The sequence below is a fragment of the Panthera uncia genome (assembly GCF_023721935.1).
Source record: "Panthera uncia isolate 11264 chromosome A3 unlocalized genomic scaffold, Puncia_PCG_1.0 HiC_scaffold_11, whole genome shotgun sequence".
Classification (NCBI taxonomy): Eukaryota; Metazoa; Chordata; class Mammalia; order Carnivora; family Felidae; genus Panthera; species Panthera uncia.
In genome coordinates, this window is record NW_026057578.1 from 4,871,189 (window position 1) to 4,889,307 (window position 18,119).

Consider the following 18,119-nt stretch of genomic DNA (forward strand, 5'->3'; position numbering starts at 1 on the left):
CCTCATTCAGCAACTTTGACTGAGTGCCTGCTGTGTACCAGGCATATCAGTGAATCAAAGATTTTTCAGGGGTGTGGGGAGAGGAGTGGACCAGCTGATAAACAGTAGACCTAGGATGTAAACATTTTGTGTGTTATAAGATGATAATTTCTCTGGAAAAATAGGATGCTAGATCATGGTAAGGTGGGGAATAGGTGGGAGGCTTGCAATTTCAAAATAAAGGTCAGGGAGGACCTCACTGAGTGGATGAAAGGGCAGATTTTGAAGAGAAAAAGAAGGGGCGCCTGGGTGGCTCAGTTGGTTAAACGTCTGACTCTTGATCTTGGCTCAGGGCATGATCTCACAGTTGGTGAGTTCAAGCCCCACGTGGGCTCTGCACTGAGAAGGCGGAGCCTCCTAGGGATTCTCTCTCTCTCTCTCTCTCCCTCTCTCTCTCTCTCTCTCTCTCTCTGCCCCTCCCCCACTCTTGCTTGCTCTGTCTCTCAAAAATAAATAAATAAACATTAAAAAAAAGTGTTAAAAAAAAAAAGAGGAGGTTATCAGAAAGGACATCTGAAGGTTATCAGAAAGTTCCAGGTGGAGGGAACCACCCTGCAGTGCAATGGCCCTTAACCAGAGAAGGGCCTGGAGTGTTTGGGAAGTAGCTGGGAGCCACGTGGCTGGAGGAGGGGAGGTGAAGGGGAGAAGGAGGAGTGGGAGTGCCCAGAGGGGCAAAGGTGGATCTTTCCTACTGACCCCAGACCCTGCCCTTCGTGGGACCAACCTCTCACCAGGGGCTGTTCAGGTAAGGACACCTGATCCTCTCTTTTATAGTGGTTCTCAAATGGGGGCTTGTGGCAGCGACTAGAGATGTTTGTGATTGTCACAACTCGGGGAGAAGGTGCTCCTGGCATCTAGGGAGTTGAAGCCAGGAATGTTGCAGGGCATCCTGCAGTGCACGCCCCCCCCCCCTCCCCGCCACGGAGAGTGAGCGGGTCAGTAGTGCTGAGTGGAGAAATCCTAGGCTAGTGTTATATAGTTTATCAGCTGTTGATTGATTCAGTCTGTCTTGGAAAACTTAATAAAACAAAGAAACACATCAAGACACCATGGAAAGAGGTGATTAATCACAGCCCCTGGTCAGGTGCCTTCACAAGTGACATCGAAGATAATGCTGGCCATTTTCATTCGCTTTGGGGAAAGGGGATCCGAACCTTGCTTGCATGGACATTTTGGTAAACTCCGGTGCTTTCATGAGATAGGTAAAGAAAAAATCTAATCTGTCATTTATAGGTAAATAGTAATAATCTCACTGATAATCTCATTAATTCAGACTCCAGTAGGATTTTCTAATTTTGAAAAGGGCCAAGGATGTTGATCCACAGGAGGGAAAATGTTTACCTAAAAAATGTTCTTTCGGTACTTGGAATAAAAGGCATTATTATTTGCACATGAATGTGACGTTATCAATGGGAATATTTTCCTTGGATTACACTAATCCAGTATTTTTCAGAAGTCAGTCTTTTTTTTTTTTTTTATGATTATTTGTTTTGAGAGAGAGAGAGAGTGGGAGCGAGTGGGGGAGGGGCAGAGAGAGAGGGAGAGAAGGACTCCCAAGCAGGCTCTGTACCATCAGCGCAGAGCCTGACTCGGAGACTGCTCCCAAGAGCCAGGAGATCATGACCTGAGCCGAAATCAGAGTCAGATGCTCAACCAACTGAGCCACCCAGGAGCCCCCAGAAGTCAGTCATTTCTGTACTGCTTTTCTTATTTTTGCTTTCTCTCTATGCCATTTGTATTTTTCTTTATGTCAAATGGCTTATTTTTAAGCAAATTTGGAAAACTTGTAGCAGTTGCTCAACATGAAACTTAACCGAAATATCACGAGATAAAAAGAAAATGACGTTCAATTCTAGACAGTTGCCAGCGCAAGACCTGTGCTGTATTAAAAAGGAAGGTTCACCAGTTTTAGGGAAGAGTTCAAGGCGTCCGAGCACCAAGAGGAGACTTTGTTGATTTAATCAGAGGATTGAATGGGAATAACTTTCCCACTGTGTGAGTTAGCGATGCTCCATGTACCTTCCCTGTGCCGCACTGGGGGACGCAATGTCCCTAGCTGTCCCTGCTCTGTGGCCAGGTGGCCGGCTGGCTTGGGTCAGAGCTGCAGTCGGAGAGTGTTGGACCAACTCGAGGCGCACTGGAGTCCGGCTCTCTGGCTCGGACTGGCTGCCAGCAGCATATTGATGCAGGGCTCCCCAGACCAGCGACTCTCAGATCGCTGGGGTCTTTGTTCTGTAGAAGACGGAATCTGCGCCCCTGGTTCTTAAAAATCCCTGTAACTCAGATCTCTTACTATTTCAGATGTGCTTGACACATCTTGACTCCCTCTGCCCTTCCTGACATGTTTCCTGTGAATCCCCAATACCTTCCTTCTACTATATCCGTTGTTAGGATGATTGGATATTTTTGATTAACTCGTGTACTTTATATTGAATGTTCGAGTGCCTTCACCTTATTTTAGCAATTGTACGGCGGTTTGTGACCTGCTTTCTCTCCTTTTGAGACTAAGATCTCTCACTTTTGCAAGCAGAAGCGAATTCATGTCCTGGTTGCTTTGTAACTCGGGTTGTGGGGGTGGCTCGCTGCCACGTCTCACATTTGTCGTTGTGGAAACTAGATTTTCTCCGCTTTCTCAGGGGCTGCTGGACTCCTGAATTGAATCCCGGTAATCAAAGTCTCGGGAGACTGACTTCTACAGAAGCCAATATTTATTAAGTGTCTGCCGTGTGCCAGGCATTATGTGACACGGTCCAGGGTTTTAAAGGGTCCCCAAGTCCCAACGGTGGAGCCAGAAACCGTCTACTTAGAGTTCATAATGCAGCACCTTTATGTAAAACGGTGAAACCTGACCACTGTCTGGTTCCATTCACTACCCTCCTACTTCACATTATAGTTTTTATTATATAGTGTATCTGCAGATGCTATAAATTCCACAAAAACAAGATTATCGTGTTTGCTTTGTATTGCTCTAGATTATCGTACATATTTTTGAAGAAATTAAGAAGAAATCTAGTTTTTAAAAAAAACTTACCAACATATTTACCATTTCCAACGTTCTGGATTCCTTTTGAAGATAAAGTTTCCAGATGATACCATGTCTCTTCAGTCTGCAGAACACTTTTACCATTTCTTATGGTCTGTGTTGGCTGGCTCTGTTTAAAAGGATGTGTTAAAAACAATTTTCCCCCCTTTTGTTGTCGTCTGACAGTGGCCCTACCTCATCATCATTCCCAAAGGGTGTGTCACCAGATATCTCGTTCTGGATTGATAGGTTTTCCTGTGAGTCCTTCACGGATGTGATCTGAACGTTCTCCTGCCCCCACTGCTTCTGGCAGGCTCTAGAGAGCATTCCAGCCAGCCCTCCTTCTTTGCGCAGACATAGTGTTCGCTCTTCTCTGCTGTTTTCAAGGTCAGCAGCAGTCTGACTAGGATGTGTCTAGGTGTGGTTTCTGTGTATTTATCTTCTTGGGCTTTGCTGAGATCCTTGATTCTGTACAGTTACTTCTTTCACCAAATTTGGGGGATTTGCCATTATTTTATCATTCTGTTAAGTCCACTCAGCGAATTTCTCAATTTCAGACAGTACTTCAACTTGAGAATTTTTATTTAATATCTTTTAATAGTCACCACGTCTTTGCTGAGATTCAGGATCTTTGTAGTCATTACAGGTGTATTTCTATTATAGCCATAAGCACTTTATAATAGTTACTTTAAAATCCTTGTGTATTTCTAGGGATACCTGGGTGGCTCAGTCAGTTAAGCGTCCCAACTCTTGGTTTTGGCTGAAGTCACGATCTCATGGTTTGTGGGTTTGAGCCCTGCGTGAGGCTCTGTGCTACAGCACGGAGCCTGCTTGGTTCTCTGCCCTTCCCCTGCTCGCTCTCTCTCCTCTCAAAATAAATAAATAAACTTAAAAAAAGTATTTAATAAAGTAAAATAAAATCCTTGTCTATTTCCAACATCTGGGTCCCTTCAGAGTCACTCTGTGATTTTTTTTCTCTTTTAAAAAGGCTAGCTCATGTTTTTCTGTTTCTTTGTTTATTGAGTAATTTTGGATTGTAACCTGGATATTGTGAATATTACATGCTATACGGTCTCTGGATTCTGTTATATGCCTCCAAAGAGTGTAGATTTCTTTGTTTTGTTTCAGGAGGTACTTAACAAGAATGAGGTCCCACTGTTAACGGTCTCTCCTGTGGTGGGTAGTATCCCAGATCTCAGTTCAGTTCTCTTAGCTTTAGCTGTGCTGTAGAATTTGCCACAAACATGCATGGTCTAGGGGTCAAGATAGAGTTTAGGCCAAGTTTTGTTTTGTTTTGTTTTTTTTTTTTTAACGTTTATTTATTTTTCAGACAGAGAGAGACACAGCATGAACAGGGGAGGGGCAGAGAGAGAGGGAAACACAGAATCGGAAGCAGGCTCCAGGCTCTGAGCCATCAGCCCAGAGCCCAACGCGGGGCTCGAACCCGCGGACCGCGAGATCGTGACCTGAGCCGAAGTCGGACGCTTAACCGACTGAGCCACCCAGGTGCCCCTAGGCCAAGTTTAATACAGAGGCTTCCCCCTCTGATGTTTCCCTTTCTGAGAATTCCCACCACTTCCTGCCGCACTTTCTAGTGGCTATGGTTGCCCTGAAGCCTGGAGATAGAAACATAAGCAATATTGGTAATATGACGTGCTCAGTGATTTAATAATAATAATAGCAGCTGATCTTTTCGAAGTGCTTATGTGTTTCAGGTTCTAACTGTATCTGACTGTCTAATGTCATTTAATCTCCACTACAGCAGTCATCTGAGGCAGGCATCCATTTTAGGGTAAGGAAACAGAATCAGAGAGGGGAGCTTTCTATCCCGAGTTACATACCTTCTAAGAGGCAGCGTGGATTTCATAACCAGGTATTTTAACTCAAGGACTCACACTCTTATTGATTATAAGTAATAAGCAATAGGCCTGTAACATCTTTTCAGTGAGAGATCTGGGGTTTAATTTTTAATCTTTCTTTTTTTTTTTTTTTTTTGATGCTTTTCTTTGCCATGGGTGTTCTACAGTATGCATCTACATACGGATTTGTGGGTTTTTGCCTGTTTGTTTTTGAGAGAGCGAGTGAGAGATTGGGAGCAGGGGAGGGGAATAGGGAGAAGGAGAGAGAGAATCTCAAGCAGGCTCCATGCTCAGTGCTGATGTGGGGCTTGATCTCATGACGATAAGATCATGACCTGAGCCCAAATTAAGAGTTAGATGCTCAACCAACTGAGCCACCCAGGTGCCCCAGTATGGATCTGTTATTAATCATTCAGTTCAGGATTTGTACTTCTTCAAATTGAATATTCATTTTTTTTTTCCATTCTGGAAAATTGTTTGCCATTATCTCTTTGAATATTGCCTCTTCCTATTTTCATTAATCCCTCTTTCTGGAATTCTTATTGGACTTATCTTAGATGTTAGCTTTCCATTCTTCATGTGCCTTAATTGCCGTCCCAGATTTTCCAATTCCCTTTTTCTCTGTGCAGTGTTCTGGGTGATTTGTCAGATCAATCTTCCAGCTCACTAACTCTCTCTTGAGCTGTGTCTAAACTGCTATTTAAGCCAGCTATTGAATTTTTAATTAAATTGTCTCTATTTTTCATTTCTACATGGTTCTTTTTCAAATGTGCCTTTTCTTCCCACCCTTGCGCATCTTTTTTTTTCCATTATGATGTGTATATTTTAAATCCTATAGTCTATTTTACATTTTTCTAATATTTCGAATCTTGGGGGTGCAAATTCCCATTTGTTGTATCTGCTAAGTCTTTGTCTTGAAGGCTTGTAGCCATATACAGTTTGAAATTTTTTCTCGCCTATTTATCTTCAGCAGGGATTGTTTTGTGAAATTGCATGCTTATTGGATTGTGAACGGCTCTTTAGAGCAGCTTCTTGTTCGCTTTTGCCGGGATGCCTAGAACTGGAGTTCTCTGGACAGCGATCCTCTCGTAGCTCAGGGCAGGGCTCCTTTCCTCTGCAGGGGTGTCAGTTGACTCTGCGCTCATAGGTCATGTAGGCCTGTGGTTTGATTTCTCACGAGTGACTACGCCTCTCTCCACTCCCACCCTAACTGTAGTCCCTTTCCTCAACTGTCTTATATGGGGGCTTGGTTTCGAATTCACTACCCATATCTTTTATCCCCATGTGGGCTTCAGAAGTCTTAGTGCCTGGTACCCCTGGGGGTCTCAGTCGGTTGAGCCTCCGACTTCGGCTCAGGTCATGATCTCACGGTTCGTGGGTTTGAGCCCCACGTTGGGTTCTGTGCTGACAGCTCAGAGCCTGGACCCTGCTTCAGATTCTGTCTCCCTCTCTCTACCCCTCCCCCATTCATGCTCTGTCTCTCTCTGTCTCAAAAATAAATAAACATTAAAAAATAATAATAATAATAAAAAAAAAATTCTTAGTGCCTAAGACCTGTGTCTAGGTCTTAAATGTTGATCCTGGGGTGTCAACGTAGGCTAACTGCTCTCACTTTTCTATCTTCCTTTCTAGCATTGAGGATGTCCTTTCTGCCTTCTTTCCTGCCTTCCTGCATTTTAAAATATCTACATTTCTGTATTTTCTACTTTCTATTTTTATTTTTTTGTGGTGGGAAGGGGTTCCTTTCTCTTCAGCCCACCGTAAGTTGTCGGAAATCCCAGTAACTGGGGTTTGAATGGAGTTGTCAGAGCCTCTGCTCCTATGGTAATCTGTACTGGGTTAAGTTGGTAATAATGGGGATGGAGAAAGGGGACTGGGGTCAGAATAGAAATCAAAATGTCAGGGGGCGCTTGGGTGGCTCAGTCGGTTAAGTGTCTGACTTCAGCTGCCGTCATGGTCTCCCAGTTTGTGGGTTTGAGCCCTGTGTCGGGCTGTCTGCTGTGTGAGTAGCCCACTTCGGATCCTCTGTCTTCCTCTCTGTGCGCCTCCCCTGTGGTCTCTCTCTCTTTCTCTCAAAAATAAGTAAACATTAAAAAAAAAAAAAGAAATCAAAATATCAGTTTATTACTTGCTAGAAGGAGGTGAATATTTGCCCAGAAGGCTAAGGTATTGTGGTGGGTAGATCAGTACCTCCCCACTGGACAAAGTCTAGAATAGGAACCGGACAGTGCTTTTTTCTTTTTTTTTTCCCACACCATTCAGGGGCAGATGGCACCCTACTGACAAATATGAACACCCTGGCAATTTCGAGATGCGTTCCTGCATGCCTTTAATACGAATTGAAGTTTTACCTGAAGACCACACAGCTCCCTGTGGTCTCATAAGTACTGTGCGTTCTCTGGATTTGAATCGGAGTTCTCAAGGAGATTAAGATCTCAAGCTCACTTCATAAATATAGAATCAGAGCAAAGGAAGTTAGATACTCTTAAGAATTCTTTTAATCACTGTGCTGCCAGCAACCTGCCAGGTAGTTTCATGCTAGCCTTCGTAAGGTGGGCTTGGGAAGAGTAGAAGAATGGCCAGTCTCTGCTCCCCTTCCCTCCCTTCCTCCCTCTCTCCTTCCCTTTCTTCCTTCCTCCCTTTTCTCTTTTGCTTTTTTCCACCTCTACTGAAGTATAATTTATATATAATAATATTCACTGAAGGTTAATTTGTTAAAATGAATCTTACCAAGTATGTACTGTTGTGTGACCACAACCACAACCAGGAAATAAAACATTTCCTGCACCTGCCGGAAGTCATGTCATAGCCATTCGCCATCACACCTTTCCCCACCCCTGACCCCAGACGACCACTGATCTGCTATATAATACTATGGTTTTGTCCTTCCTAGAATTTCATATTAGCAGAATCCTGCAAATGAAGTTGTATGTGTCTGGCTTCTTTCAGTTGATATGATGCTCTTGAGATGCATCTATATTGTTGCATATAAGCGGCTCATTCCTTTTTGTTATTGAGGAGTATTCCTTTGTATAGGTATACTACAATTTGTTTATCCACTTTGCGGATAGATATTTTGGTTATTTCCAGTTTTTGGCTGTTTTGAATAAAGCTGCTGTGAACGCACAAATACAGGTCTTAGTATAAATATACATGTGTTTTCATTTCTCCTCTGCAGGCACTGAGGAGTGGGATTGTGGTTAAGTGTATATTTCTTTTTTGAAGCAACTGCCAAACCATTTTAGTAGCTGTACCATTTTGCATTTTCACCAGCAATGAATGAGATCCACTTGCTGCTTGCAACATGTTTAATACAGTTTAAAAAATTTTCTTAGCCTTCCTAGTGGGTGGGTAGTATTTCACTGTGCTTTTAATTGACATTTCCATGATTACTAATGATTACTAATGATGTTAACATCTTTTCCCGTGCTTAGCTGTCATTTGGGTATCTTCTGTGGTGACATGTCTGTTCAGTTTTTGGTTCCCCCTCGCCCCCATTTTAAAGATTGAGCTCCAAGTGTTCTTTATGTCTTCCGGATACAGATTCTTTATCAGATGTGTGTTTTACACGTATTTTCTTCCCAGTCTGTGGCTCAGTATTCCATTTTCTTTCCTTTTTTTTTTTTTTAATGTTTTTATTTATTTTTGAGACAGAGAGAGACAGAACATGAGTAGGGGAGGGGCAGAGAGAGAGGGAGACACAGAATCCGAAGCAGGCTCTAGGGCCTGAGCCATCAGCACAGAGCCCGATGCGGGGGCTCGAACTCACGGACCGTGAGATCATGACCTGAGCCGAAGTCAGATGCCCAACAGACTGAGCCACCCAGGCGCCCCTCTTTTTTTTTTTTTTTTTTTTTTTTAAGGTACTATTTTTAAGTAATCTTTACACCCAGAGTGGCTCTTGAGCCCACAACCCTGAGCTCAAAAGCCACATGTTCCACCAATTGAGCCAGCCGGGTGTTCCAACTGGTGTTCCATTTTGTTACCAATGTCGGTTGAAGAGCAAAAGTTCTCCATTTGATCAAGTTGAATTCATCCGTATCTCTTTTCATGGCACATGCTTTTTGCACCACTCTAGGAAATGTTTGCCTAACTAAAGAGCACAAAGGTTTTTCTGTGTCTTCTAGAAGTTTTATCATTTTATGTTTTTTACGTCCGTGATCTATTTTGAGTCAATTATTTTTTGTGGTGTAAGAACAAAGGACATTTTCCCTCACCTGTTTATTCAGTTATTCTAGCTCTGTTTGCTGAATTAAATTACCTTGACACCTTTGTGAAAAATGCATTGGACTTAGATTTGCAGATCTATTTGTAGGTTCTCTCTTATATTCTGTTAACCTGTATGTTACCCTGAAGCCAATATCACAATTTCGTGATACTAAATCTTGAGGTTTGGAATTGTGAGTTAAAATTTTTTTTAAATTATTTTTGAGGGGCGCCTGGGTGGCGCAGTCGGTTAAGCGTCCGACTTCAGCCAGGTCACGATCTCGCGGTCCGTGAGTTCGAGCCCCGCGTCAGGCTCTGGGCTGACGGCTCGGAGCCTGGAGCCTGTTTCCGATTCTGTGTCTCCCTCTCTCTCTGCCCCTCCCCCGTTCATGCTCTGTCTCTCTCTGTCCCAAAAATAAATAAAAAACGTTGAAAAAAAAATTAAAAAAAAAATTATTTTTGAGAGAGAGAGAGAGAGAGAGAGACAGCGTGAGAGGGGAAGGGGCAGAGAGAGAGAGAGGGAGACACAGAATCCGAGGCAGGCTCCAGGCTCTGAGCTCTCAGCATGACCTCAGCCGAAGTTGGACGCTCAACTGACTGAGCCACTCAGGCGCCCGGTGTTTTGTTTTCTTTTTCAAAATTGCTTTGACTATTGTCAGTCCTTTGCATTTCTGTATAAATTTAGAATCAGCTTATTGATTTCTGCAAATTGATTGGCATAACATTGAATTTATAGGTAAATTTGGCAAGATTGACATCTTAACAATATTGAATCTATAAAATGGATTCAGTCCAATACAGATCCATGAAAATGGTATAACTCTATTTTTAAAAAAGACGATTTTTGAGAGCTATTTTAGGGTCGCAGCAAAATTGAAGGAAGGTACAGAGATTTTCCTTACACCCCTGCCCCCATACATGCACAGCCTCCTGCAGTCTTGCAAAACTCACCTATTAGTTCTGGTGGTTTCTTTGTAATCTCATTAGGCTCTTTTGCTTGGACAATCATGCTTGTGAACAAAGACAGTTTTACTTTTCCTTTCACTTTCCAATCTGTATGTTCTATTTGATTTTCTTGCCTTATTGCTATTTCACTTCTACATATGCTATGAACTCAGTAATACGTTGTTATTATTTTTGTTTTAAGGCGTTTTTAAGAGACTTTTTAGAATGGGAAGATGGTGGTTGTTTGTATTGACCCACACATACACCATCCTTGAGCCCCTTCTATTTGAGTAGCTTCGGATTTCCATCTTGGTATCATTTTCTCCTGTTTGAAGAACTGCCTTTCACATTTCTCGTAGCACATGTGTGCTGGTGATGAATTTGTTCTACTTTTGTTTGTTTGAAAAAGTCTGTTTCCCCTTAAAATTTGAAAAAGATTTCTTCAGGAGTTCTGACTAGTGTTTTTTCTTTCAGCCTTCTAAAGACACCTTTCATCTTCTTTTTCCTTAATGATATTTGACATGAAGTCTGTAATCTCTTTCCTTTTTAACATGTTTTTAGTTTTGAGAGAGAACAGGGGAGGGGCAGAGAGAAAGGGAAACAGAAGTGGGTTCCATGCTGACAGCAGTGAGCCCCATGCATAAACCCACGAACTGTGAGATCATGACCTGAGCCAAAATTGGATGCTCAATCGACTGAGCCACCCAGGTGCCCTTATAATCTCTTTTTTAATGTAATCTGTATTTTTTTTTTTCTGACTGCTTTTTTAGATTTTTTTCTTGATCACTAAGTTTTAGCAATTGATTATGTTGTGTCTCAGTGTGTGATATTTCATTATGTGTAATTTTGGGGGGTTCAGTTTTTTGAATCTTTAAGCTTACAGTTTTTATCAAATTTAAAATTTTTCAGCCATTCTTCTAAAATTTTTAATGTTTTCTCCATCTCTGTCTTTTTTTTTTTTTTCCCCTCTCTTTTTCTGGGACTCCAGTTATACATATGTTATGGTGCTTGATAACGTCTCCTAGTAACTGATGCTTTGTGTGTTGTTGTTTTTTTTTTTTTCCATTTTTTTCTTTTTGTGCTGCAGTTTGGATAGTTTCTTTTGTTTTAATTTTTTTTTTCTGATGTTTATTTTTGAGAGAGAGAGACAGAGTGTGAGTAGGGGAGGGGCAGAGAGGGAGACACGGAATCTGGAGCAGGCTCCAGGCTCTGAGCTGTCAACACAGAGCCTGACATGGGGCTTGAACTCACGAACTGTGAGATCATGACCTGAGCTGAAGCTGGACGCTTAACCAACTGAGCCACCCAGGCGCCCCAGTTTGGATAGTTTCTATTGCTGTATCTTCAAATTTTCTGTTTTTTTTTTTTTTTTTTTTTTTTTTGTTCTCTAATCTGTTCATTTCTTTCAGTTTATGTTTTGATTCATTTATTGAGTTTTTCATCTCTTGAATTTACACTGGGGTCTTTTTTTAATTTCTATTTTTCTCATCAACATTTTTTTCATGGAATATATGGCACATTTTTTTTTTTTTTTAATGTTTATTTATTTTGGGAGAGAGAGAGAAAATGCGTGAGTGGGGGAGGGGCAAAGAGAGACAATCCCAAGCAGGCTCTGCACTGATAGCACAGAGCCTGATGCTGGGCTCCATTCCAGGAAGCGTGAGATCATGGCCTGAGCTGAAATCAAGAGTCGGATGCTCAATCAGCTGAACCACCCTGGAGCCCCTATGGCACATTCTTTTAATTTAATTGCTGTTTAAGGATAATTTTCTATTCTATCATCTCTGACATTTTGGGGGATTTTTTTCTTCATTATTCCTGATCGTGGTCATATTATTTGACTTCTTTTCATGTGTGGTAATATTTGACTGGATGCCAGACATGAAGAATTTGGGGTTGTTAGCTGTTAGATTTCACAGTACAAATTGTATGAATCCAGTAATGCTGGATTTTGTTATGGTGTGCAGTGAACTTTCTTGGATTGTGCTTGATTCTGTTGAGGCTTGGTGTAAGTTCTCTTGGGGTGGGCCTAGAGCAGGCGTTAGTCTAGAGCAATTTGGCCCTACTGCTAAGACAACGCCGTGTTACGGGTCTTTCTCCTCTGGCTGGTGGGAACAGACTGCTATTCCCTACAGGTCAGTGCCAGGAAGGACCCGCTGGCTCCTTTCTGATGTTTCCTCCCGAGTCTCGGTAGTTCTCTATCATGTGTGCATGGCTCAGTACACGGTGGAAGCTTCCAGAGGCTACTGGGCTGGCCGCTGCCACTCCTTCCTTTGCAGACTCCATCCTCTTTGGCCCCCTCACATTTCCTTCTCCACAGCTGGGACTCTGGGCGATCGGAGGCTGCTGTCTCAGGGCTTCCTTATTTGCGTCCCTTGTCTGAGGGCCCTGGTCCTGCGCTACCTGTTGTCTAGCGCCTGAAGACTGGTTTCATGGACGGTTTTCTGGCTTTCTAGACGTGTAAAACATGAGGCTTTTTTACCGTCTTGGCTGGAAACGGGAGTCTTTGACTTTCCTTCAGTTCCCTCGGAGACCATAACCCTTCCCTCCGGCCTTGGTGTTCTTTGGTTCCTTTAGCCTCACCTGAGTAGACTTTCTGCTCATCTCCTGAAAGAGCACTGGCCTGGAACACGGAACATTTAGGCTCTAGGAATCCTAGCTCTGCCGCTGGCTTTGGGGGTGCGCCTCTTTAGTGGTCTATAAAGTGAGGGAGTTTATCGAGACATGCTGTAAGGTTCCTTCTTCTTTACGAGTCTGTACGAGACCACCCATTTGTTTCAGCGTTTGTTTTTCTTTATTTAAGTTTCTTTTGGTGGTATCATTCCTCATTTCGCTGCTTTTCATTGAGCACCTATTACTTGTCAGGTACTATACTGGCCACTGGGGTCACAGCGCCTCCACGGAGCTCGGAGACGAACTCAAGACAGTCACAAAGCCCGATGCTGCCACTTTCATGGGGAGTGTTAGGACAGGCGAGTCCCCAGCTCCGTGAGAGGCTATACGCAGAGGCGGGGCCTTCTCTCTGGCGTCCCCGGACGGGGACCTCAGCTGGGGTGAGGCTACGGGGTAAGAAGTGACAGCGTCCCGGGCAGTGGAAACAACACGTAGAAAATCACTGAGGTGAAGGACTTTGGTGCATTTGAAGAACTAAGGGAAGGTCACCGTGCCTGAAGCCCAGAGAGGGACGTGGGAGGAATTTCTTCGAAAATTAAAATGTCGGTTTCCTCTCTGGCAGTACAGCATAGTGCTGTGTCTAGAGTCTGACTGTGTTTTGTGTGTGTGTGTGTGTTTAATTTTAGAGAGAGCACGTGAGTGTGATTGGGGGAGGGGCAGAGAGAAAGAGGGAGAATGAGAAAGAATTCCAAGCAGTGCGGAGCCTGACGGGCCTCAATCCCATGACCCTGGGGTCATGACCTGAGCTGAAATCAAGAATGGGACACTGGAGGGGCACCTGGGGGGCTCAGTCGGTTGAGCTCCCGACTTCGGCTCAGGTCACGCTCTCACAGTTTGTGGGTTTGAGCCCCGCGTCGGGCTCTGTGCTGACAGCTCAGAGCCTGGAGCCTGAGTCTCCCTCTCTCTCTGCCCCTCTCCTCCCCTGCTCATGCTCTGTCTCTCTCTGTCTCAAAAAGAAATAAACGTTAAAAAAAATTTTAAAAAATGGGACGCTGGACTCACGGAGCCCCCCAGGCGCCCCGTAGAGTCCGACTGTTTGGTTCTCATTCCGACTCTGCTCCTCTCTGGCTGTGTGGCCTTTCCAGCTGTCTCGGATCCTCTCAGCCTCAGCTCCCTTAGGATTTGATGAACCACCGCTACCCGCGAAGCTCTTAGCAGGGTTCCTGGCCTATAGAAAGATCAATGAAGATTAGTTATCACCCAGTAGTTTATGGTTTATGGCTTTTATTTCCACGTATATAGTTAGTATAATGTTATATAGTTAATATAATAGAATCATTAATATTCCCTGATAACAGTTATTCTTTGTGGAACTAATTGCTAAGTTCTTTAGTTCGCGGATAGAGTTTTTTTGAAGAGTGCCTCTTAACCCACCAAGTACGTAGGTGGGTCTCGGGGGATCTTTTGAAACCCTTGATTCTTTAGGAAAAGTTCTGAGTATGTATGTCTGTGGGCGTCATCCAGTTCCAAAGCTCTCTGTGACCCCAAACATTTTAGACACCTCAGCTTTATTTATTTATTTTTTAATGTTTATTTTTGAGAGACAGAGAGAGAGACAGAGCGCGAGCGGGGAAGGGGCAGAGAGAGGGAGAGAAAGAATCCGAAGCAGGCTCTGGGCTCTGAGGCGTCGGCACAGGGCCCGACGCGGGGCTTGAACTCACGAACTGCAAGATCGTGACCTGAGCTGAAGTCAGACGCTCAACCGACTGAGCCACCCAGGCGCCCCAAGACACCTCGGCTTTTTAAACTTCATGTTTTTAAAGTCCCCTGCAGGCTAGCTTCACGCTGCTTTGTAAATGTCTGTGGGTTGGAGGCTGTGTGTTCCTCATGGGCCCTGAAACGCACTGAAAATAGCTCCTACAAAGTGACTGTGGTCGGGGGTGAGGTGGGGGCTTGGCTGTGACTCAGTGGGGACCCACTCCTCCCTGGCAGGGGTCCTGCAAGAAATGATGTATTTGAGTGCGTCACACGTAGTTTTTCTACAGACGTATACTTCTTTATTAAAATTCTCTGGGTAACTGTTACACAATGTAAATTTTTAATAAGCTCTAATTACTAGCCTAAAAGAATTTGTGGAGGGAAAATGTGGTTAGTGTTTCAAAGTAAACACCTAGGCACAAACGTGTCATTTCTTATTTTAGACTCTTATCAGTTACTGCCTAAATCAGCTGGTTTTCCTCTCTGCCAGGTAGGAAGCCTCTGCTTTTTTGCGTGAGTAGCATTTCCTGTTCAGCTATTTCCGTGCAGGGGACAGTAGGGAAGCGTTCATGCCCCTGATGCGTGGGTGGGGAAAGGGTGGTGGCCACCATCGAGGTTGGCCAGACCGTGAGGGGCCAGATCTGCGGGGCTTGACATGCCCAGTCTCCCTTGTTTTAGCATCCTGAGAGCGCATTTTTACATCGTCCCTAACATAAGAGCACGGAGGTGGAGACAGGTTAAATCACTTAACGTGGGCACGAAGCTAGTGAGTTGCGGTCGGGGGATTCATTTCATTTCAGGGACGTTCGGTTCCAGTGCCCGTGAGCTCGGCCGCGCTTCCCCACTGCACTGGAGGGAGGGTTGCCTGCCGTCCGCTGGGGAGGCAGGGAAGAGCTGGCTTAGTGGGGAAGAGTCGGTGTGGCAGCGGGCTCGTGTTTGGCCAGGCTGAGTTGGAGGAAGCCGTTAGACATCCACGTGGAGGGCTCCGCTTGGGTGTCGCCACGTGCTTTGATGGGAATCAGTGTCACGGAGTGTGTGAAGCTGCGCGACAAGTACGTTAAGGGCAAGACAAGATACGGGGCGGACTTTCTTTCCGATTCTTGGTTACGAGGTCAAACTCACCTGTTTTCTTTTCTTTCTTTTTTTTTTTTTTAATATTTTTTAAAATCTTTATTTATTTTTAAGAGAGAGAGACACACACACACAGAGCGCAAGCAGGGGAGGGGCAGAGAGAGGGAGACACAGAATCCGAAGCAGGCTCCAGGCTCCCAGGTATCGGCCCACAGAGCCCGATGCGAGGTTCGAACTCGCAAACTGCGAGATCATGACCCGAGCCGAAGTCGGCCCCTTAACCGACTGAGCCACCCAGGCGCCCCCCCCCCCCACCCCCCCCATATGTTTTTCTTTTGACAATTTGACACTTGTTTGCATAGCACTCCACGGACATTTCTGCCAGGGCTCGGCCAGCTGCTTCATTCCCTCGCTTCTGAGTTCCCCGGTAGAGGAGAGGTTCCCATCGTGTTGATGAGAAGTGACTCCCAAGTCAGGTCGACAGCACTGAAAGAAAGACACTTAGCTTTTCTTTATGACTCTGGTCCGGTCACCCTTCTCTTGCGTTATAGCCTACTCACTTCATTTTAGAGGAGTCGGTCAAGTTCTCAAGACTCCCACGGGAAAGGGTGTGAAGGTAGAAGGTTTGCTGCGAGGACCTGCTTTTGCTCAGGTGTGACCTGATGAGTGTGGCTTTGTCCCCTCTTCCCCTTTAGATGGATTTGAAGACTACGGCCCGGATCGTGACAGCATGAGGCTAACGGCCTTTCTGGACGTTCCAGGCCAGGGTAACCTGCCTCCCCTCGCTCGCCTGGAAAAGTATGCTTTCAGTGAGAACGTCTTCAACCGGTGAGCTCGCCAGTCCTTCCCACGCTCGCAGCCCTCTGTTGGGTCTGGTTTGAGCTGACAACAGTGGCCGTTTCTCTGTGACAGCTCTGAGGACTGTCGTGGATGAGGTGGAACGCGGGCTGTTCCCAGGGTGCCGGATCCTGTCTGAGTGGCGCCATTTGATTAGATTTTTCTGTTACTCTTGTGACCGTTTTGCTGATCACCTGGTACAAGCCAGGAATAAAATGGTGACGCAATTTAATGGTGTTTAGATAGGATTGCTGACCGGCTTTCTTTCCACCTGTGCAATTCGCAGAAAAGTAAAATGCGTCCCCATAATTGAGGAGCATCCGTTGGGAGCATGGCTCTCTTGTTTTGATTTTTGACCGGAACTTTCCTGCAGATTGTCCCAATGTGATGTCACTCCTTGGGGTGCTGGCGGGACTCTTCTCCAGCCTCAGACCGTGCCTCTTTGACAGATGACCTTGACTGTTATTTCCTAAAGAAGTAAGAAACTAAGGCACCTCTTTTCACCTTACAGTCTGCCCAAACCTGAGTCTGAGGGCATTCTTCCCTCCTGTGTTGGGGGCGAGTGGGCAGGAGGAGGCATCTCTCTTCTTGTCTCCCTTCCCCCATCACATACACCTGCTGTCTTCAGCATCCTCCTTCTCGCCTGTGACACACACCCTTTCCTTCCACTCACAAGCCGTTGTGTGTTTCTCATTCCGAACAGTCCTCTGGCCTTGTCTACCTGTGGCCTTGCCTCATACCTGTCTTTAAGTACACCGTTCTGGGAAGGCTGGATGATACTCGTTGAGTCTCCTTACCTTCCGTTGCCGCTTTAAAAACATTACATTCTGTGCCTCTCTGTCTATTAAATCGTGGAAGGTTCACAGCAATTGCTGCTGAGTGAGTCCGATTATTATCCCAATTTTACAGATAGAGAAATGATGGTACTCTGAATGATGTCTTTTGATGAGCACTTCTTAATTTAAATGTAGTTCACGATTTTGAAACTTTTTCTTTTATGCTCGGGGCTTTCTTGTCACGTATAAGGAACGTTCTCCTCCCCCAAGGCCATCAAGATATTTCCTTATATTGTCTTCTTGATGTTTTATTGTTTTACCTTTCACGTTTGGAACTGCAGTCCACCTGGAATTGCTTTCTTTGTGTTTGATGTGAGGTGGGCGTCAAGGTTCATTTCCTTCCATACGGTATCCGATTGAAAATACTGCCTTTTATCTGCGCTTCGCTTTGCCACCTTTGTCTTAAATCAAGTGTTCACGTCTGGACTTTCTGGTCTGCTCCCTTTGGTCTGTTTGTCTGTCATTGCGCTGGGACCGTGCTGTCTTCATTTCTGCAATTTTTATCATCACAACCTTGGTATAAAGCAAAGAAAGTCCTCCCACTTTGTTCTTCAAATGGTCTTGGCTGTTCTGGACTTTCTGCATTTCCAAATGCATTTTAGCACCAGTTCATCAATTTCTAGAAAAAAACCCGCTGGGATTTTCATTGGAATTGCGCTGCATCTATAAATCAGTTTGTAAAGAATTGACACCTTTGCACTATATTTAGTTTTCTGATACTTCCATTTTTTTGAAGATTTTCTTAAATTTCTGTGTGTACATACACATAAATAACTAAAACTATGATACATGGTTTTCCGTTGTTGTAGAGATCTGTATCGTTTCCATTTAGTTTTAGGTATTTGATCTTTTAGGTGAATGTAAATTGTATCATTTCTTAAAATTTTTATATTCTAATGGTTGTTGATGATATGAAAATGGAATTCATTTTTA

The 18,119-nt window shown here is 44.3% G+C and overlaps 1 protein-coding gene across 8 annotated transcripts in view; it reads left to right on the plus strand.

The window, feature by feature from the left end:
* LOC125936457 (serine/threonine-protein phosphatase 4 regulatory subunit 1-like) overlaps positions 1–18,119 on the plus strand; it is an 82,694-nt gene that overhangs the window by 12,005 nt on the left and 52,570 nt on the right. For 5 of the 8 annotated variants that reach the window (XM_049650557.1, XM_049650560.1, XM_049650561.1 and 2 more), the window contains one exon: positions 16,209–16,341. The exons of the other annotated variants lie outside the window; for them this stretch is intronic. In XM_049650557.1, coding sequence (XP_049506514.1) covers positions 16,209–16,341 — 133 coding nt within the window. The remainder of the gene's footprint in view (positions 1–16,208; positions 16,342–18,119) is intronic. 8 annotated transcript variants of the gene reach the window in all.